At 40.7% G+C, this 14,141-nt stretch overlaps 3 protein-coding genes across 4 annotated transcripts; 1 reads left to right on the top strand and 2 right to left on the bottom strand.

The window, feature by feature from the left end:
* Positions 1-687: 687 nt before the first annotated feature.
* Positions 688-2,625, top strand: ccdc34 (coiled-coil domain containing 34). The gene is made up of 6 exons (XM_052060125.1): positions 688-914; positions 1,006-1,126; positions 1,225-1,332; positions 1,443-1,601; positions 1,688-1,814; positions 1,930-2,625. Exons 1-6 carry the CDS (start codon positions 688-690, stop codon positions 2,100-2,102), a joined length of 915 nt encoding a protein of 304 aa, XP_051916085.1. The 3' UTR covers positions 2,103-2,625.
* Positions 2,425-6,328, bottom strand: hdhd5 (haloacid dehalogenase like hydrolase domain containing 5). The gene is made up of 8 exons (XM_052060102.1): positions 6,063-6,328; positions 4,826-5,035; positions 4,616-4,728; positions 4,324-4,417; positions 4,083-4,116; positions 3,466-3,640; positions 3,202-3,390; positions 2,425-3,122 (listed from the first exon to the last, which is right to left on the bottom strand). Exons 1-8 carry the CDS (start codon positions 6,144-6,146, stop codon positions 2,714-2,716), a joined length of 1,308 nt encoding a protein of 435 aa, XP_051916062.1. The 5' UTR covers positions 6,147-6,328; the 3' UTR covers positions 2,425-2,713.
* Positions 6,329-7,280: 952 nt separating this feature from the next.
* On the bottom strand, positions 7,281-12,013 carry ccdc77 (coiled-coil domain containing 77). Of its 2 annotated transcripts, none has more exons than XM_052060092.1 (11): positions 11,901-12,013; positions 11,513-11,705; positions 11,291-11,433; positions 10,217-10,313; positions 9,869-9,953; positions 9,639-9,730; positions 9,422-9,570; positions 9,054-9,336; positions 8,831-8,956; positions 7,693-7,845; positions 7,281-7,560 (listed from the first exon to the last, which is right to left on the bottom strand). In XM_052060092.1, the coding sequence occupies exons 1-11, from the start codon at positions 11,933-11,935 to the stop codon at positions 7,414-7,416; spliced, it is 1,503 nt and encodes a 500-aa protein (XP_051916052.1). In that variant the 5' UTR covers positions 11,936-12,013; the 3' UTR covers positions 7,281-7,413. The 2 variants fall into 2 exon arrangements, with proteins under 2 accessions (XP_051916052.1, XP_051916053.1); XM_052060093.1 differs by having other exon boundaries at positions 9,639-9,727.
* Positions 12,014-14,141: the final 2,128 nt, after the last annotated feature.

Raw genomic sequence — 14,141 nt, 5'->3', positions numbered from 1 at the left:
GTGTGTGCACAGCATATTTGACAGTAAAGTTGTACTTTACTATATATATATATATACATCAGTATATATATACAGAAAGAGAGAAAGAGAGTAATTGATTTATCATTTGCATTGGGGTCTTAAAGCACTACATTAATAAATTCATACTGTCAAGTGCAAAGTAAAATTTAAATGTATACCTAAGTAGAGGCACAGTAAAAGTACAAAAGTAAAAATATTAAAGGTCAAACGTCGTCATAGTTACAAAAACGGCGTTGTGTAGAGGCGTGGTGCATCATGGGAAGACGGTTGTTGTTGAATATGAAGGAAGAAATTGCATATTAACTTTACAGGCACTGCGACCATAAAAGTAAGTCAGAAGTGATTCGGGCAAATGTCATCGTTAGTTCCTCGAGGACGATAAACTATCCACAAACCATAATAGTGACAGAGTTTATATCTTATCCAAGACTAGTAACACCCTGGTGTGAACATCGTTAGCATAAATTAGCTAACAATAACTCGTGTATTTGTGGGTGCATTTGCAATAGCTTTTAGGAGACACGAGTAACGCCGACTTGGGTTGTTGTTGCAGAATCATTTATGAGATTGATAAGGGAAAGATAAATAATGGAAATCATTTTCTTATCCCCACAGGAAGACGCTTTGATGTAAAATTGTCCAGCTGCAGAAGTCGACGGACTAGTAATGTCTGGTTGGTGTTTGCCGAACTCCCCGTCGTTTGCGTCCGAAGACTTCAGCTCCACTCCTCTCAAGCCAAATGTGAAAAAACATGTCCACGTTTCGGAATACACCGTGGACGACGACGTCCTACCCGAGGACGACGACACTTACTCCCTGCTCTCCCCCATCTACCATGACAGTTATAAGAGCGATGAAGACGACGAGCTCAATACGACTGAGCAACCGCCCAGGTACTTCGTGATTCCACAAGGTGGATAGAAAGCATACCAATGTCTTTAAAACTCTATTTTCTTTCTGTCATTATTGTTATTTTTTATTAAGATGTGAGCTACAAAAACCGTCTTCGGCGCAGATAGAACCCGAAGCCCTCAGTGCATGGGAAATGTGGCTGGTAAACAAAACAAAAGAAGACCATCTTAAAATGAAAAGGAAAACGGAGGAGGCAAGTTGACAAGGAGCTTTATCGGTGTACGGTCACCCGCCGAGTCTTCTCAAAAAGGGCATGGCGACAAGCTCTGATTCCAACACCTCTTTAACCAGGCACGTTTACTCAAGGAAAAAAAAGAACAAGAAGAAATGGAACGTAAACAGAAAAAGATCATGGAGGAAAAGAAGATCAGAGACTGGCAGCAACTTAAAAGAGATCAGGTTGAAAACTGGTCTACAACTCACAATCGCAAATGATAATTGCCCATTAAGCATTTTAGCCAGTGCAGCAAAAAATGCTCAGATGGTGTTTTTTTGTTACTGTAATCAAGGAAAGACATAATCAGCTTCTGAAAATCGGCAGAGAAGAAGCAGAGGTGCGGCGTCAACAGGAAAAAAAAAGAGAGACTGAACTGAAAGCTCAACAAAAGTTCAACAACTGGCTGCAGAAGAAGAACCAAGAGAGGTTAGAAAAAGAGAAGAAGCAAAAAGTAAGATCAATTTTCAAAATGTCTGCATTTTCGCTATTGCTTGGCCGCCATGTATTTCGATATCACTGGGGATCTCATTTCAACAGGAGGAAGCAAGTCTGAGGGAAGAGCAGGAGAAAGAGCGACGGCGGAAGGCAGAGGGGAACTTTAAGGAATGGCTGGCAAAACACAATGACAAATGGAAAGCAAATACAAAGCCACCTCATTATTCAAGTGAGTGTGATCTGGCAATTATGAGCTGCTTTTTGGATAATTCGTTCATTTATGCATGTTTTTCAGTTCATTATTGTCATATCTGTGTAACCTGCGAGTGGTATCTTCCCCCCAGGTCCCTGCCGATTCCACCCACTACCCAGTTTTTACAACCCAATCCCATGGAAACCCATTCACATGCCCCCTCCGGAATCTCCTCCTGAAAATACACTAAGCAAGAAGCCTCAGAAACAAAGAAGAGGACAGCAAAGCTCAGCATTAAGACTCACAGACAGGACACGTAGATGACACTGAGGGTGTTTTACCCACCTCAAATGTGAATCACAATGCAACATGGGGAATGCGTTCAGATTGTATTTTTTTTTTTTTTTGAGGGCCAATTTTAATGTTGGGATTTTAGATTGTCTGCGATTGACTGCCCAACCAGTTCAGGGCCTACCCCCGCCTCTCGCCTGATGGCAGCTGGAATAGGCTCCAGCACGTCTGTGACCCTGGTGAGGAAAAGCGCTTTCGAGAATGGATAGATTATACAATGCGAGTTCGTGTGTTCTTTATCATGTTGAGTTTCCAGGAGATATATGTTCATCCGCAGCCTTTTAAGTCGCGAAGTGTTTTGAATCCTGTGGCATTTATTGCACAAGTGATTCAAATGGTGCAAGTCCCTAATCCAAATCAATGTCACAATGCAGAGACTTTTGGTTTACTTTCGCTCCATGAAAAGTTTGCAAATGTTGGAAATAATTGTCATGCACCATACTTTTACATCAATGTCAACTCCCTCAATAATGAACAACTTTGCAATATACCAAAACAGGATATTGTTGTTTTGACATAAAGACAGGATTCGTTGTAAAACTATACACTAGTGTTTCAACCCTTTAAAGTCAAGAATAGGCCAATTAATCTAGGGGCCATTCTTCCTGCCGGAACACTAACTCTACGGCGTCTTTGACATCCTGCACCACAAAGGACGGCTGTGTGAGGCTGGGGTCAAAGCAAAAGTCCCTGTGGCCGTGAAAGAAGCGCTGCTCGGTCACCGTGTGCCCCGTGTACGACGGCAGCTCTTCCTCTTTGCTGTATACTCCTGTACACACCAGAATGGAGTGGCACGCCTCCGGGAGGTCCGTGCCTGACCTGAACACAGCGGGTGCGCCGCCTTGTTCGCTCGATGTCATTTTAGGGGCCTGTTCAACAGTTTGAGCACATGCGCCACTTTGGTTAGCTTGCTTCTGATCCTGAGAATACTGAACGGTCTGGAGGTGGCGGTTGTAGAGATTGGCACCATATATGTCAGCCATAGGGTTATCACTAACAAGAAAAAGTTACAAGACATAAATCAGTTTGGATTAACAAAGACTGATGAAGATGGAGGAATGGAGTCACTCACCCGATAGCGTACAATCTCTTCACGGGTGTGGCCCATCCAAGTCTCTCAGCTTGCTGCCTGACCAGCAGCTCTGCATAATTGTAAGTCACTACGCTGGGTTTACCAATAAGCGCCTCATACTTGAGGTCATGACCTGTCACCTTCTTGTAAAGGCTCTCCAAGCACACGAGGAACATACCATGGCCAAACCTGTCAGGGAACCACAATATGAATTGAGTTCAGGAAAAAGAGCAGCACATTTTTTCCTCGCCCCAGATACACCACCTGGGATTCTTAGCCTCAGCCATCCACAACAGGTCCATGTTACAGGCCAGCACCGGAATGTGTGGATACTGTGCAGAATTCCAATTCCTGTCCGGGTTTCCGTTGGTTAAAAGTACATCAACAATGAGCTGGAGGTTGGTCTCCCATCTGATTGGCTCACCAAATAAGATGACAGCTATAAGGATACAAGGGCAAAGACAAAAACGTGCAGGTGTATCTCAATGAATTAGAGTGTAATAGAATTTATTTATTTCAGTAAATACCTGAAACTAGTATTCACAACATAGAGTGAAATATTTCCAGAATTAAAAAAAAAAAGTTAGTAGAACCTGATTAGCATTCGCGAAACAGTAAATGGATGAATGGATTTATAAATGACATCAATTCACGACCTGAAGAGATTAGAACTTTATGTAAGAAACAATCAAAATTATGTTTAATATAGATATGAGGAAGGAACTGACTTTATGAAAAGTATTTTCCAATGTATTTATTTAACCTACCGGTATTTAAATTTCACATTTTGAGTAAACTACTGAAAAAAAGACTTATCAACGAGAACTTAGTGAGATGCTTAAAGTTTAATTTTATTGTTTTATGTATGCGTGCAAACATACCATCTATTGGCCGTAAACCTTTAGTGGGAGGAATCTGTGAGACAAGACACGAGTATGCAAACCGTTATTGTATATGCACTGGAAACTGATTGATTATTTCTACCAAAACATCAGGTACACCAGTACAATCTAAATACATCAAATAAAAGGAAAGATGCTACAAAAAGTCTGCTCTTAAAATGTGATGATGTTATCAAGAAGTTTGTAGTTACTACGGATCTAAATAAATGTAGAAACTCACACCGTCTTTGGGTCTTCTGTTGTGATCCACGATATCAAGAAGAGGGTAACCCTCTCTGAGATTATCTATGGTGACAACATTTTTGAAGCCCAACCTGAAGTTTAGTAGGTCAAGGTCATTCTGCATAGTTTCGAACACTTACATAAATCGACTGAACAAACACACGGTAAAGGGTTCAAAGTTTTGAAAACATCAAAGAGCGGAGTGGAAGCACATTAAATAAACAGAGCATGCACACAGGGATGTCGCTCAGTTCAGACAGAGCATGAGTTGGAGATTTGAAACAGGATACATGTGAGCCACCTCTTGAACAGGACCCTGTCCTGATACCAGCACACACATTTGGTGAAACTGTGTGAACATTCGCAAAGGACTGTGGGACAGCATTACCTGGTCAGGTGACACCTGCATGCAATGGGCACAAAGAAACAGTCGTTAGGAGGCTAGAAATAAGACAGCGAGTTGGGAAAACATACAATTTTAGGAAATGGAATTCATTTACCTCCACTTCAAGCAGATGTGAAAGATGCTCCGCTTTTGTCTGCCGCATGCAGTTTCCAGCATTGGTGACAAACACCAAAGGCACTTTGTATTTTCCCTGGTGGTCCACGAGGTTCCTGAAACACTCCTGGGCTGCAGGGATGGGGGATCGACCGCGCACCAGCACGCCATCAATGTCGAAGAGCAGACCAAATGAGCCCTGAGGAGAAGCCTAGGGAAAAATACAGTAACACATGCACGGTGACCCCAAAAGAATCGATTAATTGATGATCCATTATGTGAAATTAATTACTGGAAAAATTTAATGCGACATGAAAATGTTACCGTTATTGTTTGTGTACAGAATGTTTCGAGTCATTCGGTGTGAAATTACACAACCAAGTATATCTTTTCGTTTGATGGTATATGATTAAATTAGCCTCAGTGTCTAAGTCTAAGCGCCATTAATTTGCAGTCTGGAAATGGAGGAGTGAAAATCTCCATCTGCGGAGGGAGTGTCCGATCACACCACAAAAAGCCATGAGGTTAGTTACTGGTTGTTTAAAAATACACAACAGAGGTTGTACACAATGCTGAATATTGCAACAATTTTTGCCAATTTGGCAACGCTCAATTGCCACCTGATTCATCGCACTCACTAGCTCTGTGTTTTGTCTCCATGGGAACGAAAGCCACTCAGCATTTGCATCAGAGAACCGTCCCCAAACGCCATGGTTTCGACCAAAATGTGACATGTTGATATCAAGTGCAAAAAACTGCATTTTTAAAAAACTGCATATGCCAATTCAGGCAAAACAGTGCATTGCGTTACTACAACCTGTAGACACACAGTTGACAAATTGACTGTCAATAATAATAATAATTTTAAAAAATTGAAATTACTCGGACTGTATTGAGACTTCTCATTTTTTGGATGCCTTATTCACAAGAGGCAAAACAGACACGGGCAGTTCTACACCGCTTCAAACTCCAACCATACTTGATACTTTGTTCCAGCGGTATTTTAAAGCACATACATCGATTGCGTAAGTGCAGGCAAGATAACATTGATTAGATTAAATAACTGTACAGTATTAAAATATCCTTTATTTGTCCCACGCCGGGGAAATGTACAAGTACAGTACTAGTAATAATAAATCGAGAGAAGTTGCTGGAGGGTGTTTTAAGTGTTGCCATTTCTTCATTTTTCTCCTTCACGTGAATACTTAAAACAAACAAAAACTAAGGCAATTACTTACATGGCTGTAATTTCTTCTTACTGCTTTTTCGCCGTTTGTTTGAAGCAGTTTCCATGCACTTTTCAAAAATGTTAATCTCTGCATTTTTGTTGAAGTGCCGCGTATACAAATAAAAACATATCCAGTCAAACGAGCTAAATGCTTAAACGACACTAACGGCCTTTGTTAAAACTCTAAACTGTCGGAAATTTAGGTCGCAAAAAGTTAAACCTTGGATCAATATCGCACTGACCCACTAAGACTGGTGCGTTTGACTTTTTCCGGTCACCGAACGCGCATGCGTACATTCACGTCACGCTTCCCAGAAACGCTCTTTGTGCGAGTCGCTGAAGTGCTTTTCATTTTCCGAAAACGGGACTTTCTCCTCCGCCGGTGTGATTATTAAATTGCAACATTTCTTCCAAACATGCTGTTATTTTATACAAGTTATTTATCTTGAAACAATGCTGTTCGTTCTGAAGCTACACAACTGATACCTACTTTGAATCATCGCACACGATTGATTGAAACATGCCACAAGATCGTGCAGGCAAGCCCGACAATAAAAACGACGCAATTGGCTGAAAAAAAAAAATGCAGCTTCTTGTTTACTTTTAAACTTGGCTTGTCGCAGATGTGTGGGACGTCATGCACGTTTTGAGTATGATGTCTGTGATCAGTTGGTGAAAGGATACTTTGATTCTCTCCTCTTTCATCTATAACTACTTCAAACAACAAGGCATATGCAGAAATAGTGGTTATGACTATTGAAATCTGTATTCTGCTCATATTCAGTCATGCTATATAACTTTCCCATGCCCGCAGCATAGCTTGGCGTCCTTGTAACAATCATCACCTAGAATTGGAATACTGTACTCCCTGTTGGAGACGCACAAACATTGGAATGCGCAAGGTGATACAAGCTAGCTGAGAATCGGTTCAGGAGAAACGAAAGTTATGATGTCACACCTTGAGTTCTGGTGCCGCCCTTCTGATGATGTAAAAATGATGTGAATCTCTTCCTGCTTTGCACTTGTGACACGCAGCCATTGTCTGTAATTCACTGATGCCCGGAATATTCTGTTATTAAAAGCTTCGAAGAAACTGTTCATCGGCTCCAGCCTATATTTGGATTACAAACATTCTCCTCGTCCGAAATTCAACGAATACGCGGGGGAAAGAAGGCTGTAAAGTATTGTGCTGTTATATCAAGTCTAGAATTAAAATCCAAATGAAATATTATGGATTAAAAACATTTATTGGCACAAACTAAAGAAGTTGTACTAATAAACAGTACAAAGCACAAGGCTTGGGTAAAGCTCATAAAGCTTCTTAAGGCATCTATGTAACAAAAACCAATGTGATCCATTTATCAGCAAAATCTTAGCTCATTTTCCAGTCCATATATCTTGGCCTTTAATGTCGTCAGTTCACTCTGGACCTTCTTAGTTCTTGTATTGCTATCCCGGACCTCTTGCAAGATAGCCAAGTCCTGGTTAGGCCCAATGCTAAGCGTTACCTGCAGAATACATAGCGATGTTTATGGTTAAACATACTGTAAATTTAGTGACATCTTGCACCTAACTACACATTCATTTCCCCTTTGTAGAGAAAAGGGCAATCACTCTTGTCTGTCTCTGAGTTGTTTTACCTGTATAAGTTGTTTTTCTACATCTTTGAGTTTTTGCCTAAGTTGCCTGAGGTCTGTCTTGAAGCCCTCCACCTCCAAGGTCCTCCTCTTCTCCAGTGCCTCGTAACGCTGAGTCATCAGTTTAAGACGTTGAGCCACTTTTTCCGCACGCTCCTGTGAACATCAAATACTCCTAGAGTGAGATGGTAGTTGTCCACAACATAGTGGAACCTTCCAAGTCAAATGCTCGTAAGTATATTACTCATATAATTCAGAAATTGGTGGACTTTTAATATTGATAGGTGTGAATGTGAGCATGAATGGTTGTTTGACTGTAGGTGCCCTGAGATTGGCTGGCAATCATTCCAGTCCGTAGCATCCTATCACCCTAAAATCAGCTGGTATGGGCTCACCCGTGACCCTAAAGTGGATAAGCGGTCTAGAAAATGCATGTATGGATGTTCTGTTATTTGAAAAAAAAAAAGAAAATAAGATAAGATATCCTTTATTCGTCCCAGGGGTCCAACAGACTGTTTCACTGTAATAAAGTACAAGAAGAACATCTCATCTAATAATGTAATGAGTTACCATTACCTATGTCCATGTTGTTATCACATAAATCAGAAAAGAATCCTAAAATGCACTACACAAATCAAATTTACTATACTATACGCACTTTGGAGTATAAGGCACACCTTCAATGAATGGCCTATTTTAAAACTGTTTTCATCCATCCTGTGCACAGCATTATAAGGCGCATGGAATGAACGGACGCTACAATAGCGGTTGCTGTCGCATAATGCATCCACTAGATGGAGCCATGTTAAAGGTATACAATGCAATACAATACAGCTTCATTTATAAAGCGCTTTCACAACTGCTGCAGCTGTAACAAAGCGCTTTACAGGATTTTAAAAATACTGCGTCCAAGAAATCAGAATATTGATCCATACATAAAGGCGCATGGGATTATAAAGTGCACTGTCGGCTTTTGAGAAGATTGAATGCTTTTAGGTGTGCCTTATAGTGCGGAAAATACAGTACAGTATTATTATGAAAACAAAGTCAAGTCAACAGTATTTATAGAGCACATTCAAACAGCCATCGCTGCATACAAAGTGCTGTACATGGAGCGATGAGAGCCCTAAAACAGTTGTACCTTCAATATTTCCCTGCCAACATCCCCCTGCTCCCTGGCTTGGGCCAGTTCTGATTCCAAAGCAACACACTGCTCCCTGTACATCTCTGCCATACGGTGGGCTTGCTTTATGTCCTCCTGCATTGCCTAAAAAGATCAAATCAAGCACAAAAAAGACAGTTTTGTTTTAAGATTGGTTTGTAGGGAGGATCTTTCAGCATTATAAAACACTTAGTAGACATACCTTCACTTCGTCCTTATGTTTCTGCCTGAAGTCTGGCTGAGGCTGCGGGCTGAGCCGAGTGGGGCTGGCCCAAATTGGACTGCCGCTACCAACGGCTTGCCGCATTCGCCCCACCTCCACACCAGGAGAGACAGATTTTTTGGGACGCTCAAGGCGCGTGTTCAGATCCCCGAGGAGGCGGTCCTTCTCCAACATCCATTTCTTCTCCTGAGTCTTTGTTTCATATTTTAGCTTCAAGAAATCTTTGGTGCTTTCATAGAGGAGGTTCTGGGTTCGCTGTAGCCTGAATAACACACACACCAACTAATCTGTAGGTCAAATACAAATGTATTTAAATGTCTAGACTCTACACAATTAAAAAGGCTCACTTCTCAGTCAAATTGGTGATGTAGCACTCAAATCTCTGCCTTTCAGCCTGTGCCTCGTCTTTTTTCATCTGTCGGTCCTCCTGGAGTGTCTCAACCTGCTCTCTGGCCAGTCGGGTTTGTTCCTCCATCTGGGCCTGCAGAGCCTCCACCTGGGGCCACGCAATCAAAATCATGAATACGTCTACAACATTTGGATACGAGCAGAAAACGTCCTTACCTGTAGTATTAAAGTATGGTTGTCCGTCTTATATTTTTCCAAACTATCGCCAGTTCCCAAATTTGCTAATTTTGCTTGCTTAATGGTCTCTGCTAATGGAACATAAGATTGGCATTATTAAAAGGAAAAAACAACAAGCAAACAAGACATATAGTTCTTTTTTTCTGCATTTCCACTGTAAAATAACAATCCGGTAGTATGACACAAGAAAAGTCGTCACATTTTCAGACCTTTGCTAGTCACAGTGGGTTTTAAAATTGTTGGCCTGAGATTGAGATTCTCCCCCAACTCCTGGTTCTTCTGTTTGATCGCCACCTAGGTATAATATTTTACACAATTATTATTTCCAACTTACTTCTCATAAAAATAACAAAACGTGGAAACCTGCAGTGTAAACTCCCAGTCACAATGCCATGGCGACCTCTACACAACAAAGTGAATACTTTACCTACTCCGACAAGATACAATACAGAAGCTGTGGTAAAAATGTTACCATTACCAACCAATGATGCCATAATTATCACAATTTCAGCAATACACTTATCATTATTAATATCTAATATGATGAAAAAGTGTACCTTGTGAGGAGGTTCCCGCAGGAAATATGTGGTCTCTCCATCATCAGTACCGACTAGGGAAAGAAGGTGTTGAATTTTCTTTCTGTCCTCCAGCTCTCTAGACAACAGTAAAGATGCAATGATGGTTTCGAGAATTTGAAAAGCGGACGAAGAATAAAGAGGTTACCCGGGCATAGAAGGATTATGAAAAAAGAAAAAGACTGAATAATGTTCTTACAATCTTTAGGCTAATTATTTATCTGTAAAAACTTCGATACATGCTCCGCACACACGAAATGGCACGTGCAAAAAATGTTGAGTAATCGAGCATGGCCCATCTGGCTGAGAAGCTTGCTTCTTTGGGGCTCATTTGGTTTAATTTAATCATTCATTCATTCATTCATTCATTCATTCATCTTCCGTACCGCTTGATCCTCACTAGTCGCGGGGGTGCTGGAGCCCATCCCAGCCGTCTCCGGGCAGTAGGCGGGGGACACCCTGAATCGGTTGCCAGCCAATCAAACAACCAAATATATTTCATTACCTAATTTTTGCTAATGATCTGCATAATGGTGCATTCTTCCTTTTCTTCTTCTTTTTTTTTTTTAGTATGTGAGTCAGTGTGACTAATTTGAAACTGTCAGATCCCCCCGATTCATACTGGCACCCTTTCTCTCTTTCCCTTGCTGCGCTAATAGCCTCGCTAGTAGCCTGCTAATGATGGAAAAACAAACCCAATCTAGCTAAAATGTTGTTTATTTTCCGGCACTTCTCTGGCTCTCCACCGCCAGTCCCGAGGTACCACAGTACTACTCGGATGAAAACATTTAAATCTAATGTTGATTGGGATATATATATATATTTGCAAGCGTAAATGCATTTTCAAAAAACATTTTTTTGGGGGGGGGGGGGCATACATTTTAATTTTGGGGCATGTTAAGATACCAAAAAGGCTTTTCTTTTGTCAAAATAATGAATAAACAGTGAATTTAAGAGGCCATAATAATAATAATTTTGATTTGTACTATGCCTTCCAGCGACCCAAGAATGCCCCCCCCCCCCCACCAAGAATATTTGGTCTGCTTTTGCTCCTACCTGATCTTTAGTCTGTCATTTTCTGCATGAAGCCGTAGAGATTGTTCTCTTTCTTGGTAGAGGTACACCTGCATGTCACTCAACGCATTCTGCAACTCTGCAATCTCCCCTTCACGCTGCCGCAGGTCACCCAGTAGTTTATGCTGGGAAACAGGGATATTAGTGCACACAGGAACATATCTTCTGTTACATCAAAATCAAAAGCCCGTCACTTTGGCTCACTTGGTCCTCTATGATGCTCTTGTACTTCTCCAACATCTTCAGCAGCTGCCCGTGCTCTCCATCAAACTGGGCAATCTTCTCCTTGTAGAACTCCAAAAGTTCCCTGGAGGGACGAAGGTGGGCCAACCGCTCATTGAAAGGGGGAAGTGGAGAGTCTGTTTCCTTCCCAGAATTATTCACACAGGCACAGGATCTGCAACACGAAAGACGTGTCAGTCTTTTGGAGTGGAATACTTCTGTATATTAGTATTATGTAATCCACCGACATAAAAAGAATATTATATGATCTAGACATAGCCGTCAATTGAGACCAAACCTAAGCATGGTAATACTGAGGAATACATGATTAAGAATGCAGTGTATATTTAAAAATATATATATACTATACCTTTGTGCCACTGAAGGTTTTTTGGGAGATCCCATCTGAAAACAAAAAATATAAGAGAGAGCGTATGTACCAAGCCGCAAATAATATACAGTATACAAAAAAAAAAATCACGCACAATTATGAATGTACAAATGCCAAGTGAGATGGTTTGGTAGTCAGAAAAAAAAACATTACAACATTGAAAACTGACTTTTTTTCTACATATTCTAAACTACTCTAATGTTGTCAATTAACATCAACAGACACCGTAAATTCAACCTTGTGTGAAATAACATACTGTAAACATACATATATGAATTTCATACTTTTTCGCAAATTTAAACGATTGGTCAGACCACGTAAGGGGAAGTTATTATAACAGGGCAGTGACCCCCAAACTAGATGAGCGTTTGCAACAGATCCTGGGAACAACATCGGACATCTCAGTCCAGAAATGTGCAGTGCTGGGAACAGCAAGGATACTGTGCAGAACCCTCAAGCTTCCTGGCCTCTGGTAGAGGACCCGAGCTGAATGAGGGACGGACACCACCCGAGGGGTGAGACGAGGATTAAAAAAAAAAAATTTATATATATATATATATATATATATATATATATATATATATATATAAGTGAAAAATGTTCATGTAAAATTGAAAATCGAAATTGTTATTTCAGTAAATATTTGCATTTGGCACATAGAAAGCCGATTCATGATTCCATGTTGATGCGAGCATTAAAATGGGGAAAAATAGGACAAAAAATGTAAAAGGAAATTCAGAAATGATAAAAAATGTGTAAGTAATCATGATTAATTTTTTAGTTCATTTGAGTTCATTATGACAGTTGCATTTTTAATTAGATTAAATATTGTAATTGTTTGACAGCTCTAATATATATATATATATATATATATATATATATATATATAGTTATGTCTTGTGACTTGTTGTAACTGTTATATGCTTATTCATGTGCTAGGGTCTTTTTTTATCCTGGACTTAAATTATCCTCGGAAGAGGATAGTTCGAGCGTGTGTTTTTTTCCCTCTCCCTACCCAGCGTTTTTCATTTCTGAATTCTGATTGTAATTTCCCCATTGCGGGACAAATAAAGGATATCTTAATCTTATATATATATATATATACATATACATACACACATACATTTTTAACGAATGATTGACTGCTCTTCTGTGGCATAAGACTCTACATAACACCAGTGACATACAGCGCATATATATTTAAATGTTTTTTCTTTCATAAAATGTATGGAGGGGTGGAAACTCATGTCGGAAAAATATTACTTAGAAGCAAATGAACTGTTACTTTTCAGTTGCGCCTGTCCTTATTAGGGTCAAGGAGGTGAAGCCCATTGCAGCTGACTGTCGCGAGACGAGGTGCAACATTTTACTGAGAGCCAGCCAATTACAGGAGAGCAGACGTATTTTTAATTATTTATTTTATACCGGGGCGGCCCGGTAGTCCAGTGGTTAGCACGTCGGCTTCACAGTGCAGAGGTACCGGGTTCGATTCCAGCTCCGGCCTCCCTGTGTGGAGTTTGCATGTTCTCCCCGGGCCTGCGTGGGTTTTCTCCGGGTGCTCCGGTTTCCTCCCACATTCCAAAAATATGCATGGCAGGCTGATTGAACACTCTAAATTGTCCCTAGGTGTGAGTGTGAGTGCGAATGGTTGTTCGTCTCTGTGTGCCCTGCGATTGGCTGGCAACCGATTCAGGGTGTCCCCCGCCTACTGCCCGGAGACAGCTGGGATAGGCTCCAGCACCCCCGCGACCCTAGTGAGGATCAAGCGGTTAGGAAGATGAATGAATGAATGAATATTTTATACCGATTAGTCATAACATTATGCCCACTTTCACAATCTAGTTGGATAAGCACATCATGCTGCCTTAACTCATTTTTGGTTAACTACGTAACCGGAAGAAGTCCTGAACTTTAGTCGTATTAGCATTTTTCGTGCGTCTCGATTTTATTTTTGTCAAAAACATGAAATATCAAATCAGAAAAAAATTAAATTCTGAATGCATAAAATGAAACGTTCAATTGGTAATCACAAACACAAAGAGGGGTTCGTGTCGTTTAACACCGAGGAGGCGGAGATAAAGATTCACTTCCACGTACAGGGCGCCTGGAGAAGCGGGACTTTTGAACTGCTCTACTTTAACACAATATATAAGACAGCATTTCAGATGCTTAAGAGTACGCGCATCCGTCTTGCAGATGTATTGATTTAGCAGAGAAGTT

This window comes from Hippocampus zosterae, chromosome 3 (assembly GCF_025434085.1).
Source record: "Hippocampus zosterae strain Florida chromosome 3, ASM2543408v3, whole genome shotgun sequence".
In the NCBI taxonomy this organism is placed as follows: domain Eukaryota; kingdom Metazoa; phylum Chordata; class Actinopteri; order Syngnathiformes; family Syngnathidae; genus Hippocampus; species Hippocampus zosterae.
Note: the sequence above shows the minus strand (reverse complement) of the source record. Positions and strands in the feature narration are given on the sequence as shown.